We start from the raw sequence: 20400 nt of genomic DNA, 5'->3' as shown, positions 1-20400 counted from the left end.
TAGATATATTTAGTGAATATGATGTCAGTTATGTGGAAAATATTATTAGTAAATACACACATGCCTCCCCCTACAAACACTTACTGGAGAGTAATACTAACATTGAAAATGATTATTGGGGCTTTAACATAGAATGATTCTCCCCCTTAATTCCTAACTTTCATTTGTAGCCTAGACATGAAGAAAGGAAATACGTCCAAAAACAGCGTGAAAAGCCAGTCTTCTTTTACTCAACATCTCCTATGAGAGGATCAGGAATAGTAATAAAGAGACATGTAAGCTAGAAAGATAGCAAATCAAATGCTTTTGCTTAAGGTATAGAACTGGCATGATTTCCTAAGTAGAAATTTTTGTGATTTTGTTCTCTATAAAATTTTTTTACAGTCAAACCATGCGTAACTTCTCAAATTCTCTTGACTACAAATCTATACGAAAAGTACACTAGAAGTACAATATAATGCCAAACGATAATGACAAATGCTTTTTCATCAAAATCTGTACGGCAAATCAATTGACAAATCTACCATACCTCGGTCCAGAACCATTTTAAATTGAGTATACTACAAGGCATGCCCGGAGGCAGTGTGCCTAGCATGTGCCTTTTTGTATGAGAAAATCAGTATACTTATTCTTCCTTTGCTTTACTGGAAGCTTTCCATCAGTTCAAGAAGTCTGTTCTTACCCACAGTCCCCAAGACCTGTGCCAAGGAGGAGAGTTACACTGTTAACTGTGAAGTGTCGTGGAGAGCAGTAAACATTGTTATTCTCAAATCAGAGTTCCATTTTCATTATGAATAGGCTTTAGAAAGAGTACAATTTCTGAGTAGAATGCTGACATTTTCTTTACAATTATTCCAAATATGTGATTTTGTTGTTTACTATTTTCCATCCTGGGGCTGCTATTAGTCTAAATGTAACCTGTATTTTAAAAAAATGGGATTTTCAAAGGTGTTTTCTCATCAGTCCTTTCACAGGTAAAGCAAGCCTTTTACAGATTCTACATATCCATGGCTATATGAAAATGTAGCCCACAAAAGTATATCAAATTTTACATTAACAGTGCCATAAGCATGTTATTGAATATGCTTGAAAGTTTGGTTCTCACTAGGCTTTGAAAAGTAGCTACTGAACATGTTTTCTTAATGAAACATGAATAAAATTCTCTCCCATACATTGGGTAGTGCTTTAACCACTACTGCATAATGTTTTATTCTCAGAGAAAAAGTTTAAATTAGTGAAATGTCAAATTCTATTAGAGAAGATAAATGATAATATGGTTGTGACTCTCCAACTATGGGAATTTTCCACAGGAGTAAGTAGCAATCATTTTTTCTTTCAAGTTGAAAGCAACATAATTAAAAATCACAGTCATTTTTGCCCCTTCTTATAGGTCAAACATCTTTATGGTATAACTGTGTTTGAAGACTATTTGTATGCAACCAATTCTGATAACTTCAATATCATACGGATAAACCGATTTAATGGCACTGATATTCATTCATTAATTAAAATGGAAAATGCTCGAGGAATCCGAATCTATCAAAAAAGAACTCAACCAATAGGTAAGATGCAAGACTTCTTCATAGCCTTCACAATGGCAGACTGAATGGGGATATGGTCCTTGTGCCTTTGTTTGGTGTTAAAGTGGGTGAGCCATAAATTCTCTGTTTTGATAGCAAAAATGTACATGTCTGCATGATAAAATGGAACAGAGCTCCCTTCCCAAGTCTAAATGACAAATTGTTCAGTTGCTGTTGAATTGTTTCTACAACCATAGAATTAAAATGACGGCTAGATTTAGATTCAGGAAGGAACTTGCACTCGATGTATGCATACAGGAAACCCAGATGCTAAGACTTTAGGGAATTTTTTTATATCATTCTGGGAAACATTTCAAATTAGGTGATTTCCTTGCAGTATCTGTCTAGTTTTTATTGCAGTCACTGGGGTCTCTTGACTGAACATCCCAATCATTCCTTAACACATGTTAAATAAAAAATAATTTTTAACGAGAAGGCTACAACATTTCTAAGTATTCCTCAAAAACACTAACTACTTTGCATTGTAGGTTAGTGATGCTTGTTCATCAATACAGTTTAGGCTCAATCATATGTAGAATAATGTAACATACAAAAACTACCACCCAAATGTCCGTCATCTTTTTGTGCTTCAAATTAAAACGAATTTAGAATTATCTAACCATTAACATAAATTCAGCTTAGGCAATGTATTATCACATATACATATTGTGTTTACAGGAAATTCAAATTTTGAATTCTGTAGGTAACCTTATTAGGGTTTTATATTAGGATTTATTAATTCACCAATTATTCATTGACCATTTACTATGTGCCAGGAACTATTCTATGTCCATTGAGAATATAGTTGTGATAAAACAGACCAAAACATCATTGCCTCTGTGAGATTTACATTGTTGTAAAGAAGACATAATTTTAAAAAACCAAGTAAATTATCATTCTATTAGAAGATAGTAAGCGCTATGGAAAAAGGTAAAGCAGATGAGTGTCAGGAATGGGGGTAGTTTGCAATTTTATATTGGATGGTCAGAGGAAGTCCCATTGAGAAGATGAAATTGCATGAAGACTTTAAGTAATTCAAGGAGGAGAGAGGCAGGTAGAAAGATGAGCACACACAAAAACCATGAGGAAGAGCATGCTTGGATTGTTTAGGGAGCAACAAGGAGACCCATAGGTCTGGAGCAGAGTGAAAAGAGGAAGAGAAGTAGGCAATTAAGTTGGAGAAATGAAGGAGGACCATAACAAGTAGGGCCCTGCGTACAGTTGTAAAAACCTTTGTTTATACTTTTAGTGAGATGGGGAGTCCTTAGGAAGCCTTAAGCAGAAGAGTCTCATAATCTGACTGACTTTTTAAAGGAATCAATATGGCTGCTATATTGACAATAGGCTGTCAGGGACAAGGGTGGAAAGTTAGAGATGATGGTGGATTGGACCAAGATGGTAGTAGTGAAGGTGGTGAAAAGTAGCTAGTTAGACTCAGAATATATTTGAAGGTAGAGCCAACAGCATTTCTGAACGGATTTGATGTGGGGTGTAAATTTAAAAAGAGGCAAGGATGATGACAATTAGGCTGAGCAACTGGAATAATTGAGTTATTTTTGAGATTAAGAAAACTCAGTTTGGAGCAGACTGGGGGCAAAGAGAAAATGTATAATTTTTACACGTTATTTTGAATTTCTGTCATAAATTCAGGTGGAGATTTCAAGGAGGTATTTGAGTATATAAGTCTGAAGTTCAGGGGCAAGTCCAAGCTGAACAAAACAATTTGAGAGTCATTGGCATATAGGTGACATTTAAAGCCAGGAAAATGGTTGTGGTCACCAAGGAAGTAACTATAGATGGAGAAGAAAAAAGTTCCAAATAAAACACACTGGGACACTCCAACAATGAGAAGTCAAAGACAATAGGAAGAACCAAAAGAGGAGACTGAGAAGAAGCTTGTTAAATTCAATTGGCCATTGGATTTAGCAGCATGAAACTCATAGGGATCTGACAAGAGCAGGTTGCAGTGAAGAGAATGTCTGGATAGAAAGGATCTGGGAAAGATAGGAAGGAAAGAAATGTAGAAAATGAGCGAGGATAACTTTGAAAAGTGTTGATATTAGGTGGAGCAGAGAAATGGGGAGCTAATTGAAGGATTGCTGTGGGAATTAAGGTTAAAATTAGGATTTTTTACCCCCCCCCAAGATGTGGAAATAATGGCACATTTGTATGCTGATGGGCATGATCCAATGCAGAGAGCAAAAGTAATGAAGAAAGGACAGTGAGAAACTGGAGAGTTGCTAAGTAGGTAAGAGGAGATGTGATCTAGTATAGAAATGGGATGAGACTGGAAAATAAAAGCAACACTCTTGTGCAAAAAACTAAACTACATTTCAGTTATCTTTTCATTTAGAGAATGCAGAATACGAAAAGAACATAGCACAATTTTCGAAAGCATGTAAGTTTTAATATTAAAAGAAAATTGTCATATTACTCATGACAATTCCAAGAAAGTCGTGATTGAAAAGAAATATAATTACAGTAATACATAAAATCTTACTGGTATTATTCCTACTACAGCATTTTCTCTTTGACCTTTCTTCTTTTCATCCTCTCCATACAGTACGTTTCCTATTTTTGTTTCTTCTCCACTGTCTACACTCATACAACAGCCTTCTATTCCATAACCTCCACATGAAGACTCAGCCTTCTCCTTTTGACAATTATAGTCACACACACAAATACACACACACACACACAAAATTCATTTTGTGGAAGGGTTCTCCAAATGGCAATGGACTCAAAATTGAAGAAAAAAATTTATCTCAGTACTTTTCAATAAAGGTAATCACTGAAGCACCTATCTATTATATGGGCACCTAAATTTATCCTAATTTAGGTGCCCATATAATAGATTATTTCAGAAGAAATCCTTTCTCTGCCTAACTACCTAACCTAGGATATTTTAACAGTATTTTTTTTTTTTGCCAGAAAAGTGTATTTTTTAAAGTACAATAAGCATGTACCAAAAAACCATGTTACTTTTATTTTGCTTACATGTAAACAGTTTAGGTTAATATAAAAGCATTTTATCTTCTCAGAATTTTTTTAAAAAATAGACTTAGGAGGATTTTGGCAAATCCCTACCTTTTCTTTTTTGGGTTTTAAACTCTTTTCCAATTGATTATGATACAAAATATTTGGGTATATAGATTTTTGCTAGGATTTCCTCTTGCACTGTCAAAGTTTCAACATACTGATGCACATAATTATCTTGTCTTTGGAGAATTTCAAGCATGCTCTTTTTCATTTGTTGTAGTCAGAAGCCATGCATGTGAAGTGGATCCATACGGAATGCCAGGGGGATGTTCACACATCTGTCTGCTCAGCAGCAGTTACAAAGCACGGACCTGTCGCTGCAGGACTGGCTTCAACTTGGGAAGTGATGGCAGGTCATGCAAAAGTACGTTATTGAAAATCAAACATTTGCCAGCAGCTAATGCTTCAGAATAGGGTTCTTAGTATTAATTAGGAGCATCAACATCAGTAATAACGTGAGACATCATCAGGCCAAATTTGCCTGTGAATGTGTACAAGCCATTTTTCTCAAAATCAGTATTTAGTTGGTTTTTTTTTTTCTCTTTTGTATGTGTGTGATAATGTGAATGAGAAACCTAATTGGGCTGTAGAGTCACTAAATTTATGGATCTTTGGAAACCGTACTTTAGGGAAGATTTTTAGGAAGATCCTTTCCTTAATTCCCTAAAGAATGTTCATGATCTAATGAGCCTGAATCGTCGGTTAACCAGATTTTCTCTTTTTTGAACCAAGATGCTGCCTCTAGTAATAGGTGTGTTTAGTCCAACAAAAATCCACATTAAGTAATATTTCACTTTATCCAGCATTGGGGATGAAATTCCTTTCATTATTTCACTTTCCAAGTAACTGGAGCTATACTAATTAAATATCAATCTCTTTAACAATTTTTTTAAAAAGTTATCTAGTAGTTGGACATATCTTTGTTTTATTTTTGAAATATGCTAGAATAACTTAATTATTCTTTATTTAAATAAGCTAATAAATATTTTTCACACATTACTCTGGTTAAGTTTACATTTTTACACAAAAATTAATTAAGTTGTTTACTCAGGGTCCGCATAATCAGATGTAGTTTTAATGGCCCTCATAGAAATGGTGTCCATGTGGAGACTGTTGGTTTTTAGGTGTCCCACAAATACCATAATTTTTAAGATTATGATGACTGCTTTTTTTTTTTTTTTTTTGCGGTACGCGGGCCTCTCCCTGCTGTGGCCTCTCCCGTTGCGGAGCACAGGCTCCGGACGCGCAGGCTCAGTGGCCATGGCTCACGGGCCCAGCCGCTCCGCGGCTTGTGGGATCTTCCCGGACCGGGGCACGAACCCGTGTCCCCTGCATCGGCAGGCGGACTTTCAACCACTGCGCCACCAGCGAAGCCCCTGATGACTGCTTTTTACAGTATATATTTTGTCTTGATTTATTTTTGTCTGTGCTCCCTCTCTGACCACTGCCCTGCCATCTCTTTTGCTTTCTTATCCTATGCTTGCTGAGGACTATGAAATGAGATCTCTAAATTTGTTATAATTTTAAGTCTAAGTGGTTAGAATTCATAGTGCAAATATTTTTAAATTGAGAACCCAAGAGACTTAACTGTGATAAAATACATGCCTTTTAGTACTTTTTTTTATGTCCAGCTTTGTATCAAATGCTAGGAATGTAGAGACACCAGCTCTCATAGAAATCCTCTGGATAATTGAAGGTTTTGTGTCAGAAGCCTCAAGATAGGGGTAGTTTTGTGTGTGTGTGTGTGTGTGTGTGTGTGTGTGTGTGTGTGTGTGTACCCAGCCTTTAAACTGCTCTGGTTACCACTTGGGAAGTGATGGCATGTCATGCAAAAATACAGTCATGCACATTTATGCATACATATATACATGTGTGTGTATATATGTGTATGTACATTTATATATGTGTACACATACACAGACACACATATATAACATATACACACACACATATATACACACACGTTTGGTGGAGAAACATAAGATCAGAGTTGCATAAGCTTCAATCATGCCTAATGTAGTGATCAATCGGGGTACATTTACATTTAAATTAATAGAAACAATTCTAGCTATTTTAAGCAGAAAGGATCAAACACAAATAGGTACTTACAAAATCATTGAGAAGCCTGAAGCAGCAGCTTCTAGACTGGGTCTTGGGAACTTTCCTCAAAACCACCACAAACTAGCCTGGCTTAAGCTGGAACACCTACGGTAATCAGAAGTTAGGGCATCGGGAAGCCACAAATGGCAAACATGGTGTTTCAGAAACACACCATCTTAGCTGAGATCTAGGGATTAGGAAGTTTGCACCAAAACTATTAGCTCCAGAAATAATATGTCATACTGGAAAATAAAACAACAAAAAAAACACAGCACAACAAAAAGATACCCTCTTCCTTGTCTCTTGATATACAGAAAGGAAGAAGACTGATGTGGAAAAATTCAGTTTCTCCATCAGATAAATACCAGCAGAAGCAACAAAAGTGGTCTCATTTCTATATTCCAAACTCAAGCTAGTACACCTGACTTTAGGTACTTAAATCAAAACTAGAGCCATGGCTATATCGGTGTCTGTGAAATGTAGTTTTTAGTTTTCAATTGTCTATGGTATAGGAAAACACGTTAGAAGAAACTTCAGGTAGTGAATGATTGAAAAAAGTGACTGAACAAAACAATGGGAAAAATAGTTACCATTCTTATTTAAAATATACATACACATGCACACGTGCACATACACATATACACACATACATTAAACCAATGAAGTATTGTGCCAGGTTTACCAATTAAAGCATCAATTAAAAATACAAGCAAAAATAAATGTTAGCAAGAAGAGATATGGTGAAACCAGCATTCTTACGCCTTGCTAATAGAACTGGAAATTGATACCACTATTAGAAAGACGTTTGATAATAACATACAAAAGAGATAAAACTGATAACATCCTTTAACAAGTTATCCCACTTTTGAGTAAAGAAATCCATTGTAAATGTATGTATAATAACAAAAACCCAGACGCAATCTAAATATCCTACAGTACATAAGTAGCTGACCATATTATGTTGCCTCTCTAGCAGTAAACATGATGCTGCCATTGAAAAGAATGTTTTGAAGACCTTTTAATGACACAACAAAGTATTGTTAAATTTTTAAAGTTAAGTAGTAAAATGCATATATAAGATCCCAATTTTTTAAAAAACAAAAGTATCTATGCATATGATGTTGGTAGGGAATACTCAGGAATGTTAATTTTCAAATGAATCTACTCTTAAATAATGTAAGATAGGGGCTTCCATGGTGGCGCGGTGGTTGAGAGTCCGCCTGCCGATGCAGGGGACATGGGTTCGTGCCCCAGTCTGGGAAGATCCCACATGCCACAGAGCGGCTAGGCAAGTGAGCCATGGCCGCTGAGCCTGCGTGACCGGAGCCTGTGCTCCGCAACGGGAGAGGCCACAGCATTGAGAGGCCTGTGTATCGCAAAAAAAAAAAAAATAAAAAAAATAATGTACGGTAGTATCTTTAAAGAAAATAACAAGTAGGTAGACACTGAGAGGTTGTGAGGGTAGTGAGAAAGAGGGATGTTAATATTCTTTACCCAGTAATTCCACTTCTGGAAATGTATACTAAGAGATATGGGAAAAAGCATATCTCAGTGTTATAATAGTGGAAAGATAAAATCAACTGAGGAATGATTTGGCAAATATCATATATTATATTGATCATACTGAAGGAATGTAAGGCAAAAATAATGGATCAGGGACTTCCCTGGTGGCATAGTGGTTAAGAATCTGCCTGCCAACGCAGGGGACACAGGTTTGAGCCCTGGTCTGGGAAGATCCCACATGCGATGGAGCAACTAAGCCCATGTGCCACAACTGTGGAGTCTGCGCTCTACAGCCCGCAAGCCACAACTACGGAGCCCACGTGCCATGACTACTGAAGCCTGCATGCCTAGAGCCTGTGCTCTGAAACAAGAGAAGCCACCACAGTGAGAAGCCCGCCCACCACAACAAAGAGTAACTCCTGCTCGCAGCATCTAGAGAAAGCCCATGCACAGCAACAAAGACCCAACACAGCCAAAAAAAAAAAAAAGAAAGAAAGAAAAGGATCAGCACAGAATATAATCTTAATGCTAAGGTTTAGTAATAAAAGAAGAATACAAAACATATTCTCTTCTATATTAGTGCGCATTAGAAAAATAGCTAGATAAATTAAATTTGAAATAGTTGCACCAAGGAATATAATACAGCAATGAAAATGAATGATACTGCAACAACCATAGATGAATATAAAGTATGTAATAAGAATAAAATTAATAGCACACATGCAATTCAAACACGCAAAATTAAACAGTCTACTGTTGGGAAATACAAACAACATACGTGGCAAAACTTCTAAAAAATGCATGGTAAACGTAATAACCATATTATTGTATATAACCAGAGATACTGGATGTCTCTGGGATGGAAGGGGGGTGGGTTTGGGGCATGTGTGTGCATTCTAATGTTCTGGAAATATTCTTAAGATCTATGCTAGGTACATGAGATTTGTTTTATTTTTTATTCTTTAAATATTAACATTTTGTAAATATTTATATATATTTAATATTCATTAACACTAATTTTAAAAGAAAACAAGAAAGAAAATATATAAAATGATTATATAGTTTGCACTGAGGGTGTTGAGCTAATGAGTAATTACTTATTTTTTTTCCTCCAAATTTTATAATGTAATTATTTTAATTTACTAAGAATCTCACTATGGTATGGTTATCCAAATATAATAGTCATATGTATTCTCAGTTTTCTTAATAAAACCTAGTATGTTTTCCTTTCCATATGAAGTATTCCTTTCAAAATTATGTACACTAAACTAAGTGTAACGTGCCCTAGCAATACGAGAGCCTTGCATGTAGTTTCATATAAAAGTCTGAAGGAGTTCATTCATTCTGTAGAAAAAGCTTCCTTGATTCTTGCATTTTAACCCAGGACACAGTTTTTTGTTTTGTTTAGTTTTTGATAAAGGCTGTGTTGTACATAAGAGTTACCGGCAGACAGCATCAGCCTCTAACGTTCTAATTAAGATATGAAGAAAGAAGTGACACTGTAACTGGCATTTTATTTCATTTCTTAAAAAAAAAAAAATCACGTTTATACAAACTATAATATATTCACATGCAAGTTATGTGATACTGTGTGATTCTTTTTGTTTGCTTCTGACAGTCTGTAGATGCAAACTCTGAGTAGGGAGGGGGTGTGTTTTAAATATTCTGAAGTTTTTAGCACTGTCAAACATAATGAATGCTACAGTTAGTATCTACAGATATGTTAGATAGATTGTAATGAATTGTAAGATTAAATGTGCCAGATGTTTTAATAAATTTCCATTTTACAGTTATAAGTTATCCAAGGATCTGTCTTGTTTTTGCTATACAGTTACAGGCAAAAGAATAATTAACTAAATATAACCTATTCACAGAAGTAATTTCTGTTTTAACTAAAGTAACGCAATTAGCTGGCCTTCTTGCATCGAGATGCATTTGGCATATTTTAGGGTTTAATTTTTGGTACTGAATTTAAAAAAATGTTAATTGTGCCAGTTAATTAAACAGTGGCATTATGCAGGGTAAAGAAGATTAGGCAGCATCGGTTGTTTATGTTTGTAATCTTTCTTTTGCAGGACCAAAGAATGAGTTGTTCCTCTTTTATGGGAAAGGACGCCCAGGAATTGTTAGAGGAATGGACTTGAATACCAAGATAGCTGATGAATACATGATCCCCATAGAAAATCTGGTAAACCCTCGTGCTTTAGATTTTCATGCAGAAACCAATTATATCTACTTTGCTGACACCACCAGTTTCCTAATTGGCCGGCAGAAGATAGATGGCACAGAGCGAGAAACCATCCTGAAAGATGGTAAGTGACAATGTGTATCAAACTGCCCAGAGACAAAACATTTATTTAAAAGGATAAATCCAATGTACGTCAAGCTAACTTTAACCAGAGCCCAAGTTACTGTTGATTTTAAAATATTTGTTAATTTTTATTTCTTGAGTAACATTATTTCAACATGTTTTCCAAATACTGACTTATTAAAACCTTCATTATAAAATTGAACTTGCAATTGTCCACTACATTATAAGTATTACAGGAATTAAATTGAGCTATTAATCCACCTTCATGGAAAATGTGGACTTACAGTTATTTGTTTACAGTGTTATATGGTAGAACATAAGATTTAACAGGACATTGGAGACTTTCGTAATACTTGGTTCTCACTGGAATATTGGTCGTGTCACTCAAAGTTCATTAAAAAGATCAATGTTCCCACTGTCCTCACTATTCTTGCATATTGTTTTTGACGTTATATTACAATTGAGTTCTTTAGAGTCACCCTTGAAATAATATCTGCAGAGAAACTTTGTTTATACCTATTTTTATTTACAAATACTTATATGTTATTATATATAATATGTAAACATATATGCATATACTTTATTAAGATCAGTGAGTTTCATAAATTACTTGGCTTAGAACAACAGATCAATAATGAAATAATATAACTTCGGTATAAGTAAAAAGCATCTTTAATAATCACGCAAACAATCTTCGACTGGCTGCTAGTCACTTTTAGGTGAGTTACTAATGATTCTGGACCTCAGTTTCCTCATATATACAGTTTGCTTCTCAAATATTTAAAAAATCCTTGATTTAGGGACATTAATTGTATGCTTATTATATGAAGGACACTGTGCTAGCTATCATAGGAGATTAAAAAAAATGTTAGGAAATGACTACTGCCTTCAAGGAGTTTATAATCTACCTTTGGAGATAATATAAACTCCCCCAAAATATTGGGTTGGCTAAAAAGTTCATTTGGTTAGTGAATACGTTGTTCAATAAAGGTCTTGGTGAAAATGAAAAATGTGTCTTTTATTTTTACTTAAAACCAAATGAACTTTTTGGCCAACTCAATATAAAGGCTCTGCAGCATTTAATTTAATAAGTTCAAAGCTGGCCCAGAGAAATACATGATTAATGGAGAATGTCTGTGTAATGAGAATACACAGGAAGGCAGAGGTGTCTTTATCTGGGGATTCTCAGAGAACTGTTTTGTGAAGGAGGTAGTATTTGGGCTAGATCTTAAAGAAAGAATGTTAAAGGGGAGGGGAGTATATTTCAGCACCAGGAATCCCATGAGAAAAAAACAAAACACCAAAAAGCACATGCTCCAGAAAGAGGATGAGAGGAACATTAAGTGGGTCACTACTGCAGGTTTAGTTTACAGGTAATCATGACAGAGGAGCTGTGGATCCCAAAAGGTAGTGAAATTCAAGGCCTTAAATGTGAGGTGAAGGGGCTTGGATAAAATCCTGAAGGGATAAGAGGAGATGCTTTTGAGCCAAAGAATAATGTGAATAAAAAGATATTTTAGGGGCTTCCCTGGTGGCGCAGTGGTTGAGAGTCCGCCTGCCAATGCGGGGGACATGGGTTCGTGCCCCAGTCCGGGAAGATCCCACATGCCACGGAGCGGCTGGGCCCATGAGCCATGGCTGCTGAGCCTGTGTGTCCGGAGCCTGTACTCCGCAACGGGAGAGGCCACAACAGTGAGAGGCCCACGTACTGCAAAAAAAAAAAAAAAAAAGATATTTTAGGAGAATCAGTATGGTGGTGGAGTACAGAGTGAATCAGAGGGAGGAAGTAGAGAAAATAAAAGTAGAGAAACGGACTAAAATTATTTACAGCATGAGTAGTAATGCATGATGGTCTCTCCTGTCTTTTAGAGGGGTTGGGGACAGCATGAGAAGATTATTCATTCAACTCAGGTTCACTTTAAATCAAACTTTAATGATAAAAATACACCTTCCACAAGCGACAAATGAAGTGCTAAAATGAAAAATATCCCTGTTTTTGTCTTTTTTTATAGTTTACTGATTAAGGCAATATAAATCCACCGTGACTTAGCCACCTAAGGAGTGTCTAATTAGAGTCAAGAGTTTTACTTTAAATTGCATGAGGCAGAGGCTGTCTGCCTACTTTTCTCTGTAATCCAATAATGAATAAGAGGAACTTGACAATTTTAGAAGGACAATAAACTTGCATATTTTAAGTAGATGCATTTGGATTGCCCTAATTTTGACCTAGACTGACATGTAATATACAGGATCCTTGGGCTCTTTTCAAAAAGTGTCAGTTCCTGTGCTGTGACTGAATGTTCCAGCTAATAATCCTAACTTTGATAACCATATCTAGTCAGTGACATTGGAGTTCTTTGCATTTTACCACAGTAACAGAGGTCAATTCTAATGGCCACTTGACTGCCAGGCACATCTGTACCGTGTTGCTTTGGCAGTAGGAAGGTTCTGAAAACCTGTCGATTTTTACACCTGAAATATATTTAACATTTTGATTATCCTATACAAGGGACAGCTTAATGTCTTTTTATTAGTTTATCTTGCTTCTTACCAATAAGGAGAATAATAATACACATTATGCTGTGAGATTAACATGTCAAAACAGAACTTATATTTGGCAAATGACAATTCGTGATTCTTGGGATCAGAAAAATTAAGTTCTATGTATAGTCACTCATTTAACTAGTCTACCAACTAACCTGAAGACTGAGAGGTAATGCTTGGTTTGACAAATGATTTTGTAAGCTTAGTAGAAATTCTGAATCTTAGATAAATGTGTATAGTTTGAAGTAGAAGGCTTAACGATTTTGCTGTTTTTACATAAAACATAAATATCTTGAACATATTCTTTACAAGCTCAGATCCTTTTTATATAGAAAAAAACAGCATTAAAAAAAAAGACCCATTTCTGTTCATTCTTTTTGTTTTCTCTCTTAGAGTTTTATTGCAAACTTCCTAAATGTGATATATCTCATAATCTTTGTGTAATATTGTGGGCTAAAATGGTACATAAATAAATAAGAAAGGAAAATTGCCCATTTGAAGTACTTACATATATCTCAATAATTATGGAAAATATCTATGAAATGAAGACATATTAGTGATTTAATAAAAATAGACTTTTATAAGGACAAAACATTTACCAGTCTTTATTGTATTTTACTCTTCAGAATTTTTTGACAAAATTTCTGGTAAAATTTATACTCTTGATTTCTTTTAATTAATTACTTGATTTATTTATTTGTCCAGTCAATAAATATTCATTGAATGCCTTCCCTGAGCCAGGTGCTATTTTAGGTGATGGGAATCCTGCAGTAAATAGGACAAAGCTTCATATTTAGTTTACATCCAAATAGTGAAAAATAGATAATAAACAAATAAACACATAAATGAACAAGATCGTGATAAGTGCTCTAAAGAAATAAACGAAGATGCCAACAGCAAGCTAAAATAGACTAAGTGGTTAGTCATTCTGTTACCAAATTAGGTCTTATGATCCCCTACTTGAACCCTAGCCTGGCCAAGCCCCTGCCTCTTGGGGAAGGAAGGTTCTTTTCTGTTTGGGTTTGCAGAGCCAAAAATGAAACCAAAGTTGAGACTGAAGCAGCACAATCATTATTCAATGGCCGGAGAATGGAGAAGTGGGATCTTAATCACAAATCAACTTCTTGCCCAGGGGACTGACAATTAAGGCAAGATTTTAAGGGCAAGGCTAATGAGGGGGAAGTGTATGCATTGGTCTTCTGGGAATAGGCGGGTTCTTCCTGGAACTGGGGTGTCACCTCTTTTCTGTCCTTGTATGATCCTCTGGCATCTGGGTTGGAAGCAGGTTGAAGCATCATGGGCAGACAGACAGGGGTCTTACTATTACAATGAGATGGTAATGAGGTGCAGGGCGATATTTGTCCCACTTTTGAAGTTGAACCAGCTTGCACCAGTTTTCTTATAGGGAGACTCTTGTTCCTGTGCTGTGAACACAGCTAGAGGATATGGTTAGCTGTGGTTTTCTGCAAATTTACCTGGAGGGAGGGCCAGGAGTATGATTCTGGGGCAATAGCCTTGGTAACAATTCTTGCAGATATAATTGTTATGCTGTCTAAGAGGACAAGATAGATGTTCTTTATAAGATTGTATTCATGTTTAGATTCTTGAATGTCTTGTCCAAGATTCATTTTTCATGGCAGAATGAATTATAATTTCCAGCAGAAAGGAAAAAATACAAAAATGAAAACTTAGTATTCAATTTATTATTGCATATATTCTATTAGTGCAGTACTTGGTTTTAAGCTGTATAAATTAATTATACTGAGATACATATATCCAAATAGAAGTTATGTTAAAATATCTTTCACATTATTTCATATCTTTAAAGTATTAAAAAAAAAAACACTCAAAGCATTTTTCCTGAGTTTGAAAGTTATTAATGCCTGCAGCTGTAACAGAAAAACTGTAGTTTCAATAGATCTCATCATTAAACTGCAGACTTGAGGTCACCAAATTTGTGGTAATTTGTAACAATAGCCAGAGGAACTAATGCAAAGCATGTGCTCTGAACCGCTTTGCTATATTGACCTTATGTATTTCTTTTTTTTTTTTTAATTAATTATTTATTTTTGGCTGCATTGGGTCTTCATTGCTGCCTGTGGGCTTTTCTCTAGTTACAGCAAGCGGGGACTACTCTGCATTGCGGTGTGCAGGCTTCTCATTGTGGTGGCTTCGCTTGTTGCAGTGCATGGGCTTCAGTAGTTGTGGCACACAGGCTCAGTAGTTGTGGCTCGCGGGCTCTAGAGTGCAGGCTCAGTAGTTGTGGCGCACAGGCTTAGTTGCTCCGCGGCATGTGGGATCTTCCTGGACCAGGGCTCAAACCTGTGTCCCCTGCACAGGCAGGCGGATTCTTAACAACTGCACCACCAGGGAACCCCTGACCTTATATACTTCTTAAGATGGGTTCTACCTGATTGAGATCTGCAGTAAGTACACATTTCCACACCTCGGAGTCTTCCTTTAACTGAAGATACTTACAGGATCCATGAAGTTAGAGAACAATGAATAACTTTGGGCGGCATGGAAGAGAGGCTCTCTGTTTTGATATGAATAGAACTGTAGCCAGGAGTTAGGGAGGCAGTCTCTGACAAACATATCTTCCAAATGACATGTTTAAAAGTTATCTGTTGACATATTACCAAAGTATCAAAGGGTAGTGCCATATTTATGTGATTGCCTGTCCAGCATGTGAAGAGTCAAACCCTATTCTTCAGCTCAGTTCTATCCAATTTTGTGTTGAAATGTATGGTATTATACCTGGGCCATGAATTACTATTTGATAATTCATCATTGTAATACCACTACCACCACCACATACACGCACATAGACAAACACCGACTTAAGACACACTTCAGAACTCCAGAAATATTCCCAGACCTCTATTTTAACCAGGACTAGTGTGGCCACTCAAAACAGGTTATAGGGTGCAATCTGTTCCCAGATGACACCTACCTGAGAGTGAGACTATAATTTTCTATATCTAGAGATCACCATTTGTTCTTGGATTTCAATGAACTTCACCATTCTATAATTCTCTAGGAATTTCTAGTGTCTCATAAAGATCGAGTGTTACAGTTGATGAAACAAACCTGTTGAGATGTCATTAATAAATTATGTTAGAAAGTTCCCATGAACGTTAAATAGTCATTATGCCTTGCAAAACATTTTAAAATTAAGAACAAGGCTTTACTCTCTGCCGTTAGATTGCAGGTGAATATCAATCTCATTTTTTCTGACTTTAATTCTGACTTTTTCATAAAGAAAAATTCTGAGAGATGTAGACTATGACCAACCATTAAAGGAGATAATGAATACATTTGTCAGTAATGAGACATTTCTTAATTAAAACTGTTAAGAAGAGATTTGCAAGCATTTGCAACTTTTGAGAATCTAATGGTTATTGTTGTCCTGCTGAGTAGCAAGGTTATAGCCTATTTGTACATAACTGACTCTTGTTGACTATCAATAAGATGTTTTCCCAGAATCCGCAGGAGATTTGAGGCCTGAAAACATTGGTTCAATTTCATGTTTAGTTTATATATATTTCTCATAATTTCTGATGTTTCTCAGGAAGTATATGAGATATTGGAAAAAATCTTTAAGCCAATATATGTGTTTTTGTCAGAAAAGTTGACATGGGTATGAAGAGATTGAAATCTAGGTTCTAAAATATATTAAGTCATAAAAAATGGAATTGGCCATGTTGCTAATAGGTTATAGTAAACATGGAAGAAAAGGTATCTTTCCCTTTATTTGTTTCCACCCAACAAAGGCATATATATACATGCACAAGCACGGACAAATACAGCATACTACACACACACACACACAGACACACAAACACACACACACACACATACACACACACACACACAGAGTTCAGAATAGCCCTAGAAGTTTCTATAAAGAAGTCTATTATCTTGTAAATGTTTAATTACTGGTAAGGTCAAAAGATAGAATGTGAAAATATTTGATAATCTCCAAAGTACCAATTAAAGTATTATTACAAATATGATTGTTACATCAATAAATATTCTGGTCAGTAAAATTTGGGGGCACTTTAAATAAATTTCCAGTTTTACCATGAATTAAAAAAATAGAAATACATTCAACCTAATTGCTTAATTATTCTCAGCATTATGTAATCTTTGTTACTTCAGAAATCACTTGGGAATCCTCTGTTAAACTAGTAGGACTAATATTCTAATCACTGACTGTAATTGTACTTTTGTTTAGGTTAATGCAAATTTCTGATGAAAAAGAAAAGTTTAATAAATTAGTCTTGGCAGACTTTACTATGGGGGCTCTAAAATAGGAAATGCTAGCTCAAATTGTGGGGACAGTTAATATCCACAGTGCCAGCTGAGCAAGTTCCCTTGAAACTAGCCATTATGAGAGGATTTTAGGGGGTGATAATAGTCATTGTCTGTAGAACACGTATGTCAAATAATGTGACTCTGCCCTATCTAAAGTGAAGTTTTATTTATGCCTTTCATTGACTATTAAAATTTATTCAGTAGAGTGACTACCCTTACCCCATAGCAAAACTTGGTCAAATCCCAATCCTTTCTGCTAACAACGAGGCAGCAACCAGACCTCTCGGTCATGTTAGGTCAGAAACACAGACTCAGTTTGGGAATGCCCACTCCACTATATATACATATGTCACAATTCTAAATTCAGTGTATCATCAAATCTTCCCTGCTCCCCACGTGTATTGTCTTCTGGCTAGAAAAAAGGAAAGGAGGGCATATTTGGTTCATTCTTTTTCTGTCCTGCATTTATTTTCCTTGCCACCCCTCCCAGCTTGTTAGTTAGTTTCCAATGCCCACTCACCTCTCAACATTGGTAGGAAGAGGTGAGAGGGTAAGATTGGTTAGGAGTGATAAGGAGATAGCAAAGGTCCTATGTGAACTGGTTCCATTATAAACTGACCTCTCTCTGAGACTGCCAGATCTTTAAAATCACTCTTGGGGTGTGTATATGTGTGTGTCTGTCCGTGTGTGCATGTGCAAGCTATTTGGAGGTTTTCTGCTAGATCCCTCTAATTACATTTCCCTTGGCCAAAGTGCATGAAACTCTATGCCTGTGACTCTGCATCCTTGAATAACCAGTTCCTGTCCATCTTCTTATTGCTTGAGTCCCTGTAACCAGCCAGATTGCAAACATCCCTATGCCAACATATGCTCCTGTGTGGTCCACGTATAGTCCCCAAAATTATTTGTAAACCTTCTGCCCCAATAAACTCTGGGAGTGCAGATACAGTGCAAGTCAACCCCCACTAAGTATTCTGCTACCAGAGTCCACTTTAGCTTTTTCAGGTGTGAGACTTTCTCAGGTGTGAGTTTTGCACATTTGGAAAAACTAACAATTCAAAGATCTCTTAGAGGCCCCATAGAAAGCTCCATCACTAGAGTTGAGGTAAAAAGTACCCTTCCATTCTCTCTTTTCTACCACCTTGGGGCACTGAAGTGTAGGGACTAGAGACTAACAGAACAGCAGCATCACTCTCCAAAGAAATCTCCTAAAACCCTCCCCTGTTTACATTATGTTCCCTTTACACCATTGATTTGGTTAAGGTGTCTAAGAGTTATGGAAACAATTGTGATCTAGTTCATTGTAAAATATAAGGACTTCTTTTTTTCTCACACTCACTTTTATCATTTTGTCTTCTAATCAAAACTTTAATTTTAACATCCCATTACAAATGTCATGGTGAGTTAACTATTGCTCCTGATTCTGCAAGAGTGATCAACCAAACTGTGGGATGTTCTAATAGTCATTAGGCAGTGGTCCAAATGACACCTGGAAAGGAGATGTAAGAAAAACAACAGTAAGACTATTTTGAAAATTCACTTAAAGATGGCAACAAATAGTATTTTCGCTCATCTCTATATTCCTAGTTTTTTAAATTATCTGATGTTACTATCACCTAGCTTCTTAGTTTTTCTTTTAAACTTTAAAATAGTGATTTTTGCGGGGCTTAGAATTGAGACTTTACAAATTAAGAAGTGTAAACAACATAAAAGCACATACAAAAAGCTCTCAAGAGGTTCATGATGGTGCCATCACTGGACATGAGGTGAAAGAGCATCTCTCATACTCTTTTCTTTCCTCCAGTTTTAATTATCCAATTGTAATAACTCAGATGTCACCTTTGCCTATATTCGTGATTGTAAGGAAAACCAGATGTGACATATTTTCTAAAATTCTGTGTTTCAGTGAACAGTATCATCCGACTTAATTTTCTGTACAAGTTCTTCAGAATGACAAAATATATGAAGGTTGTACCTACAAATTAAAATTATTTCCAATCCCAGACTGACACTAGTTCTCAAGATGGATGAAAAGATTGCTTATTCACAATGCATCACAAGTCCTAAAATTGTTCCTATTAATCAGTCCCCATCGCTTACACTATTTTATCTTATGCCCCAAAGAAAATTATGTTACTTTTGGACACATGCCATGATTTGTGAATTGTGCAAGTTGGTTTATGGGGAGTGTGGTCTAGCCGTGGGAACCTATAGCACCTGGCCAGGAGTATATACATTCCCATACCTGCTCCATCACAGATTGATTTTATGACAACCTTTGCTAGATACAATTAAGTGCAAAAATCTGAGGTTAAATGTCAGTCATATTTGTTATTTGGTATCATGTTGATAAAAATCTTTAAGAAATTAATCTTTTTATTTCCTTTTTTTTTTCCTAAACTAATGACTGAACTAACTGGTATTTTTGTTGTTGTTGTTCGATCCAAAAATGGCTGCAAAATTTACTCTAAACACTTGTATTTTTCTTCTGATAAACTCTAGCTGTGTTTATAATTGTATTTTTAAAAATAAGGTTTATTACAGCATAATTTATATATGGCAAAATTCACCTTTCTTAAGTGAACAATTCAATATCTCCAGTTGAATAACCACCACCACAGTCAAGTTGGAATGTTCCTATCACCTCAGAAAGTTCCCTTAGTTTCTAACAATCACTGATCTGATTTCTATTCTGATCTATTTTTCTACAGTTTTACTTTTTCTGAAATGTCAGAAAATTTTAATCCTAAAATGTATAGCCTTTGAGTTTGATTTGCTTTACTTAGATGTTTTTGAGATTCTTCCATGTTGTTGAGTCAGACATTCATTTGTTTTTCACAATGGGTCGTATTATGCTACATGGATGTACCACAAAACTTTTATTCTTTTACCAGTTGATGTTCAAATGGGTTGTTTCAAGTTTGGTCAATTTTGAAGAAACCTGTCATAAACACTTACATATAGTACATTATATGGACATGTGTTTTCATATCTGAAAGTGGATTG

At 35.8% G+C, this 20400-nt stretch overlaps 1 protein-coding gene across 9 annotated transcripts in view; it reads left to right on the top strand.

Annotated features, from left to right (window-relative positions):
- Nucleotides 1–20400, top strand: part of LRP1B (LDL receptor related protein 1B) — a 1831517-nt gene that overhangs the window by 1039882 nt on the left and 771235 nt on the right. For all 9 annotated transcript variants that reach the window (XR_013828854.1, XM_079925113.1, XM_079925117.1 and 6 more), the window contains 3 exons: nucleotides 1391–1562; nucleotides 4840–4983; nucleotides 10298–10534. Coding sequence is in view for 8 of the 9 variants with exons in the window: in XM_079925113.1 (XP_079781239.1) it covers nucleotides 1391–1562; nucleotides 4840–4983; nucleotides 10298–10534 (553 nt within the window). In the remaining variant the exon portion in view is untranslated. The remainder of the gene's footprint in view (nucleotides 1–1390; nucleotides 1563–4839; nucleotides 4984–10297; nucleotides 10535–20400) is intronic.

This window comes from Stenella coeruleoalba (genome assembly GCF_951394435.1).
Source record: "Stenella coeruleoalba genome assembly, chromosome: 6".
In the NCBI taxonomy this organism is placed as follows: Eukaryota; Metazoa; Chordata; class Mammalia; order Artiodactyla; family Delphinidae; genus Stenella; species Stenella coeruleoalba.
The sequence above is the reverse complement of the archived record's forward strand: the minus strand, read 5'-3'. Positions and strand labels throughout refer to the sequence as shown.